At 37.5% G+C, this 18,520-nt stretch overlaps 1 protein-coding gene across 1 annotated transcript; it reads left to right on the forward strand.

The window, feature by feature from the left end:
- Positions 1–15,329: 15,329 nt before the first annotated feature.
- On the forward strand, positions 15,330–18,520 carry LOC149846030 (ylmG homolog protein 2, chloroplastic-like). The gene is made up of 3 exons (XM_089996124.1): positions 15,330–15,679; positions 17,299–17,498; positions 18,040–18,520. The coding sequence occupies exons 1-3, from the start codon at positions 15,398–15,400 to the stop codon at positions 18,305–18,307; spliced, it is 750 nt and encodes a 249-aa protein (XP_089852250.1). The 5' UTR covers positions 15,330–15,397; the 3' UTR covers positions 18,308–18,520.

Raw genomic sequence — 18,520 nt, forward strand, 5'->3', positions numbered from 1 at the left:
TCATGAGATCCACCGCAGCAATAGCTAAAGAAAAGAAGGAAGAAGAGATAGGCGGTGGGTTATGGGTTTCTGTTGTGGTTATATGAAATGAGAATTTGGGGTGGCGAAATATGACAAAAGATGATGAGATGAAAGGTGACGGCTAACGGTCTTTTCTTGGGATGCTATGGAAATCTTCCTTCTCTAACTAACTCCTCTTTAGACGAGCCAACTTCTTGGCTTTGTTCAGTCGACCTGATCCGCAGACTAACATCTCAGGGGCACGGTACACACAGGCACAGAGTAGGACACATTTGTCCCCATCAGGTAGTGAACCGGCAAGCTGCTCAGCTCATGTTCGGTTCATAAAGAGCTTGTTAGAACTCGTAAAATAGGCTCAACAAGCTCGTTTACTAATAATAAATATATTTTATATTAAAGAATGAAGATGGTTTAAGTGTTTGGCCTGCAATCCTATTACTTACAAGTTTGAAACAATAATTTATTTTGTAAAATAAGTTAGTTTGAGCTTGACTTGATACGTTTAGAGTTTAAATTCTATTGTTTTTAACTTTTAAAAAATACATTGTTTTTGCCAATGAGGTTGGTTTAACTCTTTTCATGAGCTCAACCTCTTCTTGACACAAGAAACGATCGAGTCAAGCTTGAATACCCTATGTCCACTGCCATCCCTACTCACTGTGACAATGAGCATTCCCATATTGGGTCTATGTTTGATGAGACCATTTCAAAGTAAAAAGAAACCTATCCTCTAACATATGATACAGAGATCATACATGGCCGTCCAACTAATGCATCTGGGTGGTTAGGATTAGTCCACATCCGGGTGGTTAGGATTAGTCCACATCCGGGTCAAAATGTGGACTAGATCTAGACGTTGGTTGGATTGTTAGGATTTAACATATGATACAGAGATCATGTAGAGACTGCAGTAGCTGTGGGCCCCAATACAATGCTGCCAGGTGATTGGCTACGGCACATAGCCGCTCCTTTGATCGTAGGTATGGCAGGCTTAAGAAGCATGGCTAAGTCTGTGATCCTGAATTAGTTTTTCCATTCCTCGTGAAAAAAAAACTACAACAAAATAAAGTTTGAGAGGGGCAGCCGAATGCCAAAGAAACGTAAAATGATCCATCGTAGAACTCAATCAACGTTGAAACTTCAATGCACGAAATGACGTAAAATACAAATGGACACACAAACCGTGGCCTGTCTTCTTGAATTACAAAATTAACGATGTCTTATGTCAGCAATGCCGGCCAGAAATCGCTCTTTGGAGAGGAGCGACAAGCCTTCATCACTCGGCACGAGCAAGGTCGCCTTCGCCGGGAGGATCGATCGGTTGATGCCGTAAAGAAGGTTCTCCCATCCACCGAAGTCGCCGGCTCCGATCAACGAGTCGATGACGTTCCTCAATTGGTTGGAGACATAGCTCGGGCCTTCAAGAGCAGCGGCCGGGGGAGTTTCAGCGTCAGCAAAGTTCTTGAGCAACATCATGAACACGTAAAAGAAGAGGAGGAAAAATGAACGACGGGTAGCCATTGTTTCTTGAATGGTGGGCAGGAAAAATAGATCATGTCAAGAAGAAGAAGAAACAACTGATGGTTGTTTTTTCATTGTACATAAAATTTTTATTATTTATTAAAGGGTTTGCATTTTTTTTTTCTTAAATTCTTATTATCTGGGACACTGCAGGCCAAGAACGTTTCAGGGCAGTCACCTCTGCATACTATCAAGGTGCTGTTGGTGCTTTAGTTGTATATAACATTAGTAGACGACAGACTTTCGACGGATGGCTCAACGAACTTCAAAGTGAGTCTCTGTCTTCTGTAGTGTCTTGCATTTGATAGCAAGAAATGCACTTATTAGTTATTTTTTAGGGTAAAAAGTGAAAAAAGAAGGATATAGTTTTCAAGTTTTCAGCATCCTATTTTCTGAGTTCTCTTCGTCTCTCTTCTTCCATCTCTCTCTAATTCCTTGGGCCTTTCTCTCGAATCGTTGATTGTCTCGATCGGTCTCCCTTTGTGCGCATTTATCTTTTTCCTTGGGACAAGAGCAAAAATCAGGTTAGCAACATAACACTTGCTTGATTGCTTGGTTTATTTGTTTAAAATTTGAGTTTTTTGAAATTTTGTGGTTACCCATTTCACCTATTCTTTTAGTATTTTACTCAATTTTTTTTTTAGCTTTATTTCTGAATCTCTGATGTTGGGTGTTTCAATTTGATGCATTTCTGTGGGATGAGGCCCATAAATAACCTCTTTTTGAACTATTTTATTTTATTCTAAGAATTTTTTGTACCCCCCCCCCCCCCCCCCCACACACACACACACCACTTTAAGCAAAATCCTTGATCCCACACTGAACTAGATCCAACCCAAGGAAAGCGTTCTCATACCCTATCCAACCTTTAAACCCAACATCCTAATACCCAAACCCAATTAGATCTATGTCATAATGAACCCTCTCAACCCATTCCTTGTAACCGAATCCACAAGAACCCACTTTGTCTAACCCAAATCTCATCCAAGAAAAACCCAGCTTGGCTTCTTTTTGAATCAAACCTACATTAAACCGATTTGACATGTATAATTAATCCAGATGTATATTGGGGTTGAAAAGAAGACTACGGATGGTTTGGCAAGAGTATTCCTGGTCTTATCAAAGGAGGTTGTGTTCGACATCTTCAACCAACGAAGCGTGACCATATTCACATTGCATGTTGCAAATCCACAAGCAGTAGAATGAAAAGATATTGGAAGAAGCGTAAGTGCATGGTTTAGACTCGAGGGTGAGTCTTCTCCAACTCCGGGAGAATGATGCAGGAGCATAATGGGACATATATATTCGGGTCCACATAGTCTAGTTGGGTCTCAATTTCTATTTTTCTCATGGGTTTATTTGTAATTGGATTTTGGATCATTGTATTGGATCCACAATTTTATGATAAGATTTATCTTTTCTTGAAAAGTTATCAAAATAGGTATTTGGCTTCTTTGGGATTAAGAAACTTATGTCTATAAGTAGATGGGGATCTAGGAGTTTGATTAGAGTTGAATGATGGAATAATTTTCAGTTTTATTGAATTTTCTTATTATTTCTATTTTGTTTTTCGAATTTCTTTTCAATTTCTCAATTATTTTTAGATTTTCCTAGATAATCTAGCGTAACTTCCTCAATGGGTATGAAACTGCAGGGTTTCAGGAACGATCTTCCTGATTCTCTACATCTTATTCTCAACAAAATCCAAACCATCACTAAATCCCTCAAAACGGAGGTTCGCAATGCCAATATAGAAAAGAGTGGGTTATCCAGGTCTGAAAATTTCGGTTTGGGTCAGATTTAGACTTAATTCGAAACCCAACCCACTTGCACCCTGCACATAAAGCGTGACTATAGATGTGAATGGTTTGGATTCACATATTCAAAGTTGGACTTACAGTTGGATGAATAACGGATGCAGGAGCGGAGCAAGACTGGTCTCGGTCCACATAGTCTAGTTGGGTCTCACTTTCTATTTTTCTCATTTGGGTTTATTTGCAAATTGGATTTTGAATCATCATATTAGATCCACATTATGATAGGATAAGTTTTGGATTGCTTATCAGAATCAAGTAGTGCTCATCCAATTAAGAAGTTGTAATCGATTGGAATTAGTAGCTTTCATCTATAAAAAGATGAAAGACATAGAAACAGAGCCTTGTCCAAAGTCGGATTTGGATTCAAATGCAAAACCATAAAACTAAGTCTGACCGTTTAACTTAATCAGAATCAGAATTCAAAAACTGTTTACCAGAATGTGACTAAGCATATAGAGATAGAGGTTGATGTATAGACATGTTTATAAAGAAAATAAAAAGATAAAAATCAATGCAAATCCTCCATTCTCCCGTATGAATCGGGATTTCTTGGGTTTTTTAGTTTTTTTTTTCAGAAATCTGATCATAGGAATGTGTTTTGCATGATTGATTTTTATAGGAATCAGCACTTGGATCGTCCAATTATGACACGTGGGTAGGGTTTTTTAGGGCTTGAAAACCAAATGCTAAATAATAATAATAATAATAATAAATATTTAAGTTTAAAAAAAACTTAGTTTTTTTTGCCAAAAAAATGATTTAAATGTCAATTCCGACCAAATCGACCACACTGAACACACAATGACAAAAATACCCAGTTTGTACATATAATGCAGAGTTTGTAGCATGGGTATGGGTACGACCGAACACGTGACATGGGTTCGACTCCCAAGTTTATTTTTTCAAAAATAGAACACTGGATTTTTGTTTTTCAATAAATAAAAACTATTTTTTTATATTTTAAAATTTAATATATGTTTTTATTAAGAGCTTTTGCAAATTGGTCCCTACCTTATAGTCAATTTGCAAAATAGTTCCTGCTTTGTGCCACTTTTACAAATTAGTCATGGCCTTTCTAACCATTATTACATGCTAGTCCTTCTGTCAACAGCGGTTGATTTGACCATGGTCAAACACTGACCATGATTAACTAGTCACCAAAATACCCTTCATCAAATAGTTGTTAGTGGATTAACTTTTTGCAAATTATTCTCTACCTTATAAACATTTTATAAATTAGTCCTCAAGTGAGGACAAAACCATCAATTTTTTTTGTGTTTTAACAATTACTGTTAACCTCAAACACTGATTTGCAAGGGTTAATGAAAAAGGCAAAGACCCATTTAGAAAATGGTAATAAGGTAGGGACTATTTTGCAAATAAGCTATAAGGCAGGGACCAATTTGAAAAATATTAAGGGTTATCACCCGACCGGCCGACCCTACCCATACCAAACTCTATAAGTTCCAGGTAAAGACCCGGGTCCGAAGGTCCGATTAATACTTGGATCCGGGTATAGTTTGTGAAATTTTATACAAGACTCGGGGCCCGACACGAGTTATGATTAAGACCCGCAATTTTTCAATACAAAAATGATAAAAAAATAGTATTTTACCAAGTATGGCTTGGGTCTGGTTCATGTAGTTCTTATCAGATCTGGGTATTGTTTTTCTTATGGTGAGTCCGATTAGATTGGGGTCCGGATCCGATACCATAAGTAAAAATGGGGGCAAGGTCTGGTTCCACCTGAGTCCGAACCAAACCCTACCGGTTTGACACCCTAAAAAAGCCCTTTTATTAAAATACTATTAACAATATAAAAAAATATTAAAAATAATAAAATAATATTCGTATGTCTCATTGCCTGTGTCAGCCATGCCTGCTCGTCTCACTGGGAACATGGGCCAAAAGTGTGTGACCATGTGACATAGATGGATATTCTCATTTCCTACATTAAATACCAAATTTTCACCAAAAAAAAAGAAAGAAAATTTTTATTGGAAAATTAAAACATGATTCTAGATAAACACATCTACAAGGATTCGTTAACTAAATAGTAGCTGCAATCATGAATTTATACTCCTGAATACGGTACTCTTAAGTGTAACAAGCTCCGCCTGTGTGGTTGAAGCAGCTAGTGCACGTCACCTTATGTTGAGACGTTGCAGGTTCGAAACCCAATGGTGTAGTTGTATAAATGGTAGCGGTCGGCCAAACTATATCTTGCGTTTCAACAAAAGTATAATAAAAATAAGCCCTCAAACAGCTCACCCGTATTCATCTGGATTGATTACTCGATATTTTCTCGATTCAGGGTTTGAAACTCGAATATCATCTCAAAATCCGGATCCAAACTTGCTTTCTGAAGAATTTTTTAGAGAAATAGCTTTGAATTCTCATGAGAACCCTCCTTTGTAAATATTTTGCAAAAATACAAAAAAATCAGTTTTAAATCTTTATTTCCTAGTAAATCTTAGGATTTTATTCTAAAAATACAAAAAAATGAATAAACAACACAAAAGCCAAACATTCAGGAAAAACAAATGATTTCAAGCTTTTTAAAGCTGGTTTTTGCTAAAAACTCCTTTAAAAAAAACCACTTTAGGAAAAATGGCTTTAAGGGGATCCTTTTTTAGAAATATTAGAAAAATGTAACGGCCTCCCTCCCGCGCACCCTCTATCGCCCTCTCTCCCGCTCGATGGCCCTCCATCTCTAACGAATCCCTCATCTCTCTCCACCTTCAATCTCCAACAAATCCCTTCTGTCTCCACCTTCCATCTCCAACGAACCACTTTCGGGAGCCTTCCACTCACTCTTTAAGGAGAGGCACTCAATCCCCTCCTGGAGGGACCCATTATCGACCTTTCTTCTGGCGTATCCATCATCCACCAATTTTTTTCCTCTAGATCTATCATCCATTATCGACTTGGCTTCTGGAGTATTGATTGTCTTTGAGAAACATCCATCCCTCCTCTTTCTTCTGAGCGGTTCCCCTCAAGGCCACGGAAGAAGCTTCTCCTTCTTTCATGAGCTCTGCAAACAAAAGTTTATTTACTTTGGATTTTTGCTGGTTTTTGAATTTCCCTTTCATCCAGAATCCCTGCATAGCTACAGGTGAGTAAGTGATACTCCATTCATTTTTTTTTCTTTCTGCAAAGTTCCTCCCCTTTTTATCGCATTTTTTTTTATTAATATCCAGACCTTACCTTTCGTTTTTTTTTTCTTTTTGCTTTCTCACGAAGCCTCAAGGGTAGGATCGACCTGTGCAGGGCAGATTCAACCTACCTATAGGCAATATTAATGGGATTCTCTGATCCCAACATTTTTTTTTCTCTTTCGTTCTTTCTTTTGGGTTTTAAGATCCATTTTATCAAAATCCTGCAGTTCATGTAAAGAAGAATTTATCTTTATATTGTTCTCAATTCAACTTTCCTTTTGCATTTCATCTCCTTAATTCCCCTTTGTTATTTTCTATTTGAAATCTCGCATTCCGTGGACATTCTCTATTAATTTTTTTTTAGATTTAACACCCCTTTCGCGGGTCATCTGGATCACGATTTGTATCTGAGCATGTTTAATTTTCTCCTTTTCAGTTTTCTTTTGATTTTTCAGCTTTTCATTTGTAGCTTAATCTCCTTTCTAGATTAGGTCTCGCTGGTAATGTTTGAGTTAGTACTTTTACGATCATTCCCTTTTTGTTTCACATTAGTTGTTCATATTTTAACTCATATATTCCCCTTTTCTCTGTATTTTGATCTGTATTTTAATTGCGTACTCTTAGTGTGCATTCGATCATGCCTCCATGCTGCATAATGAAATAAATTCTTGGGCCCTTAACAATTCGGGATTACTATTTCAAATTAGCATAATGATCATATATGCTCTCATAGGATTTTGCTTAGTTTACTCATCCTGTGAATTGGACATAATTTGTGCTTGTAGAGGTTTGATGATTCATGCCACAGGCTCTCTATCATGTTGCAGCAGGTTACACTCCCTGTAAAATATTCCTGTGAGGTCACATTCATAATACCACCAGTCATTGTGACATATGTTCACCATTCAATTACTGTGTGATTTGCTGAATGAACATCACCAACAGAGTAAACATTGAGTCACTCTCCTAATTTGAAAGAGAAAAGGTCCAATGATGATGATAACGCAACTTATGCCACCATTGTTAGACTACAGGTGGTCGGTAAGTTCTTGCAAATCCTGGTTCTGCGTAATTGCATCATCCAGTCCATCTTTATATTCATTGTCTCCATCCTCTCAGTACCATGCATCTTTAAGATCTAGTGGTTTCACACCAGGGCGATTTCTTTTCTGCATCATAAATCTCCACTCTCTGTAAAGTTTGATTTAAGGCTTCTGAATAGAGGTGGCTATCATGAGATTTTTTTTCTCTGAAGAATCAAGGTAATTATCGATGGATCTGAGGTTTCCATCATCTTGGGGACTTACTGTATCATTAAAGAATGTTGTCAACCCCAACATGGGTGATATCCTTTCATCCTCTGCACCAGTCATGCTCTAGACATAATGGCATTTAGAATTTTTTTTTTATATATACCCCAGCGTCTCTCACCATCAGCTGGACATCTCCATTCAAAATTTTTGTCTACAGTAACATCTCAGTGACATTGCAGTGTGTCCTATGATGGTAAAAGTGTTGAGTAAGAATAGAGGGATATCCATTCAGTCACGTTCTATGGAATCAAGGCCTTTGCCAGGTTTTTCTTTCTTCTTTACCCTGTTTGCCAGATGTCTGCTACTGTGCCTATATCCATTGTCACATCCATCTTAACATTCAAATATCATAACTATTCAAGGTTTTAGTGAATTTGTGTTGGCCAAGTTATGATGGCATGTATCAAGTAGACATGAGGGCCATGCCATGTGTGACTTTTAACGGATGCCCCTGATTGTCTGTTGGATTATGACATTAGTAAATAGAGCCAGATTTATCTTTAGCAAGCCATTTGTTAGATTTTCCCCCACTGTGCCACCAACCCTGCCATCCACTGTGCCTAATGTTGGCTCATTTCAGCATATCTTTTTGCTAGCCATAGTCATGGCTGCTGCAACATTTATGGTGCTGCCTACGGTTGACAACATCCTGCTTACTGCACTTTGCCTTCCCTAGCACCTTATGTCTGTCATATATCTGCTACACAGTGGCAGTTTCGCTGCACTTTGCCTTCCCCAGCACCTTATGCTTGTCATATATCTGCTACACAGTGGCAATTTTGCTGCACTTTGCCTTCCCCAGCACCTTATGCCTGTCATATATCTGCTACACAGTGGCAGTTTTGTTGCACTTTGCCTTCCCCAGCGCATGGTCTCTCAAATGACCTTCACCCTGTCATCACTTTTCCAACACATGCACAACTCCCAGCAGCTGTGTACTACCATTCACCTACATAGTCCCTTCACATTCACCATTTCACCTATATACATATATATATATATATATATATATATATATATATATATATATATATATTCATATATATATATATAAACATATACATATATAGATATACATATATATATATGCATGTATATATGTACATAGGTATATATCATTTTCATCTTTCTACACTTTAGATCTTAAACATCTTGGCATATGAGCATTTTTACCATTAACATCCATATGATATGTGCAATTTTCTTCTATTTTCATATTAATCAAGTGTTTTGCAAGGAATATATGGAAAATGTCATTACTTGAGGATTGTAATTTCAATTTTAAATGTTGTAATAAGATAGAGCATAATGAAAATTCTACATTTCCAGCTGTTAGATTAGAATGAATGAGCATGTAAATATCATGAATTATCCATTGTTATATCATTCTTCTCTTTTATTTCAAATTCTCACGAATGGGAATACGAATGACACGTGCACCATTCTAATAAGAGGTGATTAAGTCCTAAGTTGATGATTTGCATCAATGACCATAGTCGGGACGTGAACAAGACTTAGGATTTTCATCTTTTATAGAATAAACATTGGATCCACACTGGATCCTCTTCAAAACTCATCATATTTTCTTTAAATATTTTTCTCTTTTATCAGTGTTTAGTTTAAAATTATTTCAATATATATATCAATGGCCATGGTCAGGATATATTGAGAATTAATTTCATTCTAAACTCTATAAAAGCACCAAAATATGTTTAATTCTTCACCTGAATTTAAATGTGATTATTATATAATACATTCAATGACCATAGTGAGGAGTGTATTATATCATTAATCTTATTTACATTCATTTAAAGAATAAAATATGATTTTCAAAATCCAAATTTCAAATTCTTTAAATTCATTCATCATTTAGGATAGAATTGCATCATATTTTCAAAATTCTTTTTCAAAAACCAAAGTGATTTTGAATATCTTTTTTTCAAGTCTCTATTTCAAATCCAAATTCTATCTCATTTTCAAGATTCATAATTTAATTTCAAAGTCCAAATTGAATTTGAAATTTCCAATTCATGTTAGATTCAAAACTTCGATTTCCAATTCAATCATAATTCAAACTTCAAAGTTCAGATTAAACTTTGAAGTTTCTGATTCATTCAAAATCAAGTTTATTTTTTTACCTTCAAATTCAAAGTTTAGATTGATTCTGAATCTTAAAATTTAAATCTTCCTAAATTTTAAATTCAATCTGGGTTTTCAAAACTCAGATCCATCTTCAAAAGTCCCATTTGGACTTTCAAAATCCAAAAATCAAAAGTTAGATCCTAATCCCAACTTGGATCCAGATTTCCAAGTGCAATCTCCACTTTTGGGATCTCAGACTTCATATCCAATTCCATTTTAGGATCCAGAATCCAACTCCACTTTGGATCTCAGACTTTAGATCTAATTCCATTTTAGGATCCAGAATCCAACTCTATCTTGGATCTCAGACTTCAGATCCAAGTTCCATTTCAGCTTGGATTCCAGATCTTGAATCCAAATTCCATTTAGGATCCCGAATCCAATTCCATCTTGGATCACAGACTTCAGATCCAAAGCCTATTTTAGGATCCAGAATCCAATTCCATCTTGGATCTCAGACTTCAGATCCGAAACCTATTTTAGGATCCAAAATCCAATTTTCATCTTGGATCTCTGTGAACACCCCAAATTTTTCAAAATGTTGTAAATATTCCCCTTTTTGCCCCTGACCCCACTTTCTGGGTAATTGAGTCAGTTTTAAATCTAAATTCCATTTTATTTCTCAAATTTTGCTGAAATTAAATTCATTTTATATATTTGACTCAATTTCGGACCTGGATCCATTGTCAAAATCAAATCTGAGCTTCATTATCTAATTTTAAATCAAATTCTCAAAATTTCCAAAAATAACTTCTAGAAAAGCTCAAACAGTTAGTTCGGTATACGTTTGGATCCATTGCGTTATATTTCTCGATTCGAGTTTCAAAACTCGAACATTTTCTCAAAACTTGGGTCAAAACCCATTCTTCTAAAGAATTTTCCCCAAAATGGCCTGAAATTCTCGGAAAAACACTTTTGTAAATATTTCTCAGAAAAATACAAAAAAATTAGTATTTTAATCTTTGTTTTCTCGTAAAGTCTTAGACTTTTCTTCCAAAAATACAAAAAAATGAAAAATAAAACAAAAACCAAAAAAAAAATTTGAAAAATTACAAGGAAAACAAATGAGTTTAAGCTTTTAAAATCAACTTTTGCTAAAAACCTCATTTTAAAAAACACTTTTTATGAAAATCTTTTGAAAGGAGCCCCCTTTTCGCAAAATTGTTTTTAGGGTTTTTTTTTCTGAAGACCTTTCGTAAAGGAGGGCGCCTCCCCCCCCCCCATCCGTGGCTTCTCCCTCTTTCACCAAAACCCTCTTCTTCAGCCACCTTCGATCGCCATGGCCATTGGCCTCCTCCGTTCATCTTCAACGGCCTCGCAGGCCTTCTTCCTCTCCCCGCCAGCCCCATGTGCGACATCAAGCTCCACCCTCCGATCAATGCCCTCTCACTCGGACCATCGATCTGCAACAGAAGCCCTCCTTCGCGAAGCTTCCATCGAACACCCCCATGTGCGATTTCCTCTCCATCGCCTTCCGATCAATGGCTCCGCCATCCCAGCCTTTGATCCCAAACCGCCTGCCTCTCGATCTTTCCTTCCCCTCTTTTTTAGCCATGCAATGAAAGCCTCTCTTGAAACAATTGGTGATCAAAAACAGAATTTAGGAAAATTGAGATCCCAAGCCTAGAGGCTCGTTCTTAAAATCACTATCTTTAGAACTTCAATCGCCCCACTTCAAGAATTCTGAAGATGCGAAAAGGGTTTGTTACAACTGAATTTTCAGGATACAACTAGGCTTGAACTTCAACGATCACTGCTTCGCAAGATCAAGTGACCTCTCCCACACTTAACTTGGCAAGCCAAATCGAGAACAAAAGAATAGAAAGAGAAAGCTTGAGAATTAGAAAATCTGATGATCCAAAAGATGAAAAAATGAAGAAATTTATAGACTTTAGGAAGGCCAAGACATTTTTGTGATAAATAAAATTAAATGCCATAAATCCAACGGTTTGAAAATTAGATAAAAACGATCCTAAACGGTCATCCACCTTTGACTAGAGATCAAGGACCTTCAAAATCGTTTAAGTGTCACAATGCCCATAAACACTATATAAATGCATTTTTAAAATCTTTCAAACGGCGAGACCATTCGAAAAACGAAAAGTCAAAAAATGGCTTGGTCAAAATGCCACATTGCGCCTCAAGCACCCTTGCATACGCGCGTGTGTGTGCGAACGATGCATCCGTTCCTGTGCAAAGTGCATTAATGTTCGCAAGTCACCCTAACACACAAGGTTTATAAAAGTAAAGAATAGAGAACAAACACTTTATTTAAACCAACCAAAAAATTTCTCCCTCTTAGATATGAGACTAAACATTTTTAAAGCACTTTTGGTGGGCACAAATCACAAAAAACTTTACAAATATGCTACATTTTAAAACTTTTTTCAACAGGCACTCCGTCTGGAAGAAAGCGTGATGACCCGAATATGGATAAAGAATCCCCAAACTGTCGGCAGAGCTATGGTCGGAGGACGTCTTTGAGGGGAGCATATCATGACCATGGAAACATTACAGTAGTGTTAATGTTGCACGCAAAGATCAAGCCTTGAATACAACGCTGCTATGTGTAAAAAATCATAAGCAACCTGGAATTGAGAAAAAGACAAAGTTAAAAAAGTGTAACTTATCTTTACACATGATTGGGAAAATATGCTTTCCTTAGGCCCCCCGTTTTTTGTGAGCTCGTATTAGGCTCCTTCAAAATTATCAAAAAAAACATGATCTAAGAGTAGATTCCCACTAAATAGAGCATGTTAAACACATCTAATGGTTCAAATCTAACATAAAACACTTAAAACCTATGGGGGCAGAACGAGAAATGGGGCCTAATAGGTTCAATTCTCTCTTTATATATATATATATATATATATATATATATATATATATATATATATATATATATATATATATATATAAAATTCTCCTCGAAGATATATTTTGTCACAGATGAAGCTTACTGCAAATATATGTACTAAGTCAGGCATTTTAGATGATAAAAAGGTAGAGACTCCAGAGGTCATTAATGCCAAATTAAGGTTGACGGAATTCTTTTGGAAGATCCCACACCCTACAGACAAATCATTGGATCTCTGCGAACACCCCAAATTTTCAAAAAATTCAAAAAATTCCTTTTTTGCCCCTGACTCACACTCTCTGAATAATTGGGTCAATTTTTAACCAAAAATTCCATTCATTTCTCGGATCCACGGGAATCCGAACTCAATTTTCATTCCTGACCCAATATTTTGATCCAAAGCAGGCCCGGATCCACTCTGGAATCCTAATTTTCAAAAATAAACCGATATTTCTCAAAAACCTCATTTCAGAAAAACCTTACAATTTTATAATGTGAGTAATGTGCTCCTACCCTATTAGGCCCCTTCAAAAATCACAGTTTTTGCTATTTTTTATCACATCTAATACCATAGATGTAATCTATAGGTTTTGTTTAGTGATAACCAGCTTTTTGATGGTTTTCTGGTAATCCAAAATCAATGGATACAAAGACATCATTTTTTCTTCGCTCATAAAAATACATTTTTTTTGTCAAAAAAATATGATCCAAGAGTCAATTCTCACTAAATTGAGCATGCCAAACATATCTAACAGTTCAAATCTATCATAAAACACTTCATGCTGTGGGGGCTAACGGGTCCAAACGAGAAAAAAGAGCCTAATATGTATATATAGAGAGAGAGAGGGGACTATGCTGCCCCTTTTTTCTCTAAGTCTTTTTTAGGGCCCTAAAAACTATAGCTTTATATACTTTATGTTAGATAATAACTATTGTTTATTTATTAAGAAACAAACTTTGTTGCAACTAGATATGATATAAAAATGTGAATATTTTATTACAATATCAACTATTGATTTTTTTCCTCTTTACAATACAGATCTGAACGTAAAGATGCCTAATAAAAAATATGTTTTATATTAAGTAAACAATGATAAAGACATATAACGGTCCAAATCTAGCATAAAAGACATAAAACTATGATTTTTACAGGGTCCTAATGTTGGAACGAACAAGAAAGGGGCAACATAATCCTCAAGAGTAATGTGTAAGTTTCTAACCATTTATCTCCTAGACCATCCCATAGCTCTTTAAAATTTATATTTGCATATACCTTTAGATGTGTTTATCATTGCATATTCACTAAGAATTAGGCTTTGGATTAAATCAATTTAACAATATTTTTAAAAATTTTAGTTAAAGAAGTTTTTGGTGTAATATGAAGCGTTGATTTTTTTTCAGCTTAACCATACTTTTTTTCAGGCATCAAAGTGAACTGCATCACAAATTTTTGTGCAGCCTATCTTGTGAGTAGGGCTAGGAAACAAGCTGAGCCGCTCATAGCTTGGCTCGTAAAGAGCTCGTTGAAACTCGTAAAATAAGCTGGGCAACATGAATATGAACAATAGGTACTTGTCTCGGCTCGACTTGTATGAATTTATTTTAGATTTATTTTACATCATATAGTATGTATAGAACAGATGACTGAACTATTTAATTTGCGAAAAATGGGTTTAGTGGTAAAATCTTATTACTGCTGGCTCTGAAACAATACATTTTTTTTGTAATCCTATTTCTTCCAGTGCCAAAAAATGTATTTTTTTAAACAAGCTAGCTTGTTTAACTCCGGCTCATTATGAGCTCGAATTCGGCTTGGCTCGCTAGAAAAATGAGCCAATTAAGCTTGAACACTTCAAGCTCGTCTGGTTCGGCAGGTCTACCAGCCCTGCTTGTGAGCTATTATTCTTGATGGCTTTTGGGTCTTGTGGACCCATTGGAACTGAAGAACGATTGTGTCCTACCCAGAATAGACCCAGGTCCTGCATCGAATGTGGGATGTTAGTGCACCCAGGTCCCCGCATCAAACGTGGGATATTGGTGTTCCTGCAAAAAGGGGCTCTACCTTCAACATCAAATGATAAATTGTTGGATCTTGTTGAAAATGCTTTGTCCTGGATGACTTGCATCAAACACATAAAGCACGTTTGAAACACGGGACAAAGCCCGTTCAGGTACACCACAGGCAGGATGTCCCACGTTTGCAAAGACCTTCCCCAGGGCCATTTTATACCAAAAATAATAGGAGTGCTAAAGTCGGACATGGCGCTCCGACGTCCCGAACGCGGACTCCCTCTATAGAGTTTTCTGTCCAAAAGCTCCTTGGACCTGATCGGCTCTGTGTTCTTCCAAGTTGGAACTCCCACGGACTATCAACTCGACCTGCTCTTGCACCTGTGGGAACGCACATAAAGCGTATCCGTCCATCTACCATACGGACGGCTGAGAGGCGCTGATCTATCCGGTTCTAAAGGGCGCCGATGTTCAGAGAACGGCCTCCCTTACGGATAACGCTATACACTCGCTCGCAAGAGGGGCAGGCAGCCTCATCTGCTAGCGCCCGCGTTGGAGATGGCATCGCTCACCACGAAGCCTAACCAGGACGACGGCCTCCCTGCAAGCAACTGCAATCGCCTCCTCGCTTCTGCTCTCCGCCTCCTCCCCTTCACGCCCTCGCCTCTTTCTCCCGTACCCACCCTCGAAAAACCGCCTCATAACCTACAAAGGCTTCAAAGCTCCATCTTCTTAGCTGCTGATGAGTGCATTCGAACCATAACCAGCGTCCTGTCTAACAACCCTTTCATTCAGAGAGCAATTTCTGTTTCTGCTGATCTCCGACGCTTCTCTGATCAGGTAAAAGCATCCACCATTCCCCTATTCATTCTTTATATATTTATATAGTCACTAGAATATGAGAACTAGAAGTATGAGCATTTTAAACACTTTTTTTGCAAATCCAACCATGTGGATGTGCTTGGCACGGTGAATTTGCTAGGAATTAACCATTGGATCGTGTATTTTCGATAAAAAAATGCAATTTTTGAATGCTTGAATATTTATAAAGATTATGAGCCATTGATTTTAAAACCTTAAAAAAAATCTAGTTCATGCATCAAAATATGATTCAAGCGCGGGTTATTAAAAAACTAAACATGTAGATTACATCCTTATGGTTAGATTCAAGAGAAAAGAACAAAAAATCCATAAAAATCTTTGTTCTAGTGACTCATATATATGTGCATCCTTCTTGGTGGCCATCAAAATTTCTTTTTTTATCCCTAATTAGTTGAAATCGATTGACTATATATTGTAATTGTATGTCATGAATCTCCTTCAGTTGGGTTGCTTCCATGTTGCTCATATGTGAATTTTGATGCCCATGTTAGTTGGCGAAAAATTGGCAAAAAAAAAGGAAAATCATATTAAGGAAAAGTAGGGGGACCAACCCTGCTGATTTTGAAACTTCCATTGTGTCGAGAGTAACCTCCATGATGAAGTTGTGAAAGTCTCCTGGCTTTCAAGGTTTAGAAATGATTTCTCCTGCTCTGTGTGCTAATTCCTACTCTGCTTAAGAAGATTGAGAGCTACATATTAGTGACCTGTTTTTGTTACTCGACTTCTAGCAAAACACTTAAAGAATTTCACAGCAGCAAGAAAACTGTTTTTTCATACAGACTTAGTTGCGCTGGCTCTGCCTGTAGTACTTACGATCACTGTCTTGGCAGCCTAAAACTCCATCAGCTTACCCCTTGCCCCCAGGGAGTCACCACACTTCGGCTTGTGCAAGGGGATGATGCTCATTGGATTTGAAACTAGACAGATGAATGAACTAGAATCGGGGTGTGCGCCGGGAAGAGTTGAGGAGAAGAGGAGTGAGAAGTGATTAATGGCCTGCTTAGGGGGGTTTCTCGGACCTCTTATTCTGTAGAGGCAGGGGTGGGAGAATTTAACCTCCCCTGGGTAGCCGTTATCCAGCCCTAACCGACCCATTAGATTCCCAAACATGCTAGGAATCCAATGTGTAATGGGCCCACCATTATCCCTGGTGGTGCATATCTCAATGGCCTAGTAAGTGGGTCATTGGATTCCATGTGAGACCCATTTGGCCACACTGGATCCGTACCAAAATCCAACAACCTAAGCCCCATCCCACTAGGCCAAACCCCTTTGGGGCAAGAAAACTACGTTTATGGCAGTTCGAGAGCTTATTATAAATTTACCCATTACTGAATAACCCAAAACTCATGGGATTGTTCTAATTACATAATGCCTGTAGATCAGACAGTTTATGTGCACCTATACTCTTATTTATGCGTTGCTCCTTTTAGTGCATGGTAACATTTGGAACAATTTAGCAGCGAGGTCAATCATCTTGGCAGCTCTCAGAAAGCAGTAAGCAATTTGGGTTGTTCCTCAGGATGTAAGGACGTTATGTCTATGTGTGTATTACAGGTGTATTTTCATTGTCTCAGGTTCGCTGCACTAGCTCCTTGAGGACCAACTGTTTGTCATTGCACAAATTTGCTGCCATCTTACCGGGTGATTCAGTTGCAGGATTGGTGGTAGCTAATGGCATCTCAAATTTCTTGAACCTCTACAATACTTTGCTGGTTATTAGACTTGTGCTTACATGGTTTCCGAACTCTCCTCCTGCCATTGTCAGCCCCCTTAGGTATGCCTTTCCAAGTCAGAAAATTTCAAATACTTTTGTCACTTAGATTTAGTATTTTGTTGTAATTAGTATATGCTATTGATGTCTTCACAAGCATTTCGTAGGCTCTGTTTAGGAGCCTTGAATTGGAGGTGTATGTGGTTTGCCCCAGTAATCTCATGCTCTCTGCTGTTTGGGAGCAATGGTGTTGCCAAAATGCGGAATGGATTTGGCTGCCATCCTCAAAGCAGCATTTTGGCAATGCATAGAAATGGTGTTTCCATCTCGATGCAAGGCTCTTAAACATAGCCTTAATCTGATATTTAATCTTGTGAATGATTATGATCTGATCAGTAAGGGAAACCAATGTGTTTAGGCCGATTTCAAAAGTCTAATTGTTTTCCAACCAAAATTTTCAATGATCTGGATCCTGATTCTTGGTGGTACTCTTGGCATATTAATTTGAACCTCATCACCATCATTTTCACCTTTGTCATGATGTTTGCTTATCAAGCATCACGTTCTAAAGGAAATCTAAAAACTTGTTGGAAATCTTTTGCAGCACTCTGTGTGATCCATATTTGAATATATTTCGAGGGCTGATACCACCCCTGGGAGGCACGCTGGATCTTTCCCCTATATTGGCCTTCTTGGTTTTAAATGCTTTTACTAGTACTGCTTCAGCCCTTCCAGCAGAGTTACCAGTTAATACACCATCTCGAGAAAGCTCTTTTTTTTCACATGGTAGGTATTTGAATCCTACTGCGAGCCAAAGGATGTGGTTCAGACGGGTCTCTAGCAATGGTTCAAGAAAAAATGACGATGTTTAATAGTCCTTCATTTCCTTTTTGAAGAGCTTGTATATTCGTCTTGAGGATTTACGACCTCATCAAAACTGCACATTCTCAGAAGGATGGGCAGTCTTCTATGGTGTTGAGTTTTGCAGTTGCCAAGTGATGTTTAAAATGTTGATAAAATTCCTTGGCCTTTGTTGTACTACTTGATGTACCTTTCCTGAATTCTTTGAAGAACTCGAGTTTCAG

The sequence above is a fragment of the Nuphar pumila genome, chromosome 2, assembly GCF_984573655.1.
Source record: "Nuphar pumila chromosome 2, dmNupPumi1.hap1.1, whole genome shotgun sequence".
NCBI classification, from domain to species: domain Eukaryota; kingdom Viridiplantae; phylum Streptophyta; class Magnoliopsida; order Nymphaeales; family Nymphaeaceae; genus Nuphar; species Nuphar pumila.

Excerpts from the sequence above, each read along its gene's own strand:
- LOC149846030 (XM_089996124.1), top strand. The coding sequence starts at position 15,398 with ATGGCATCGCTCACCACGAAGCCTAACCAGGACGACGGCCTCCCTGCA. Across the intron at positions 15,680-17,298 it reads TCCGACGCTTCTCTGATCAG|GTTCGCTGCACTAGCTCCTT; the intron begins GTAAAAGCATCC and ends TCATTGTCTCAG. Across the intron at positions 17,499-18,039 it reads GCCATTGTCAGCCCCCTTAG|CACTCTGTGTGATCCATATT; the intron begins GTATGCCTTTCC and ends AATCTTTTGCAG.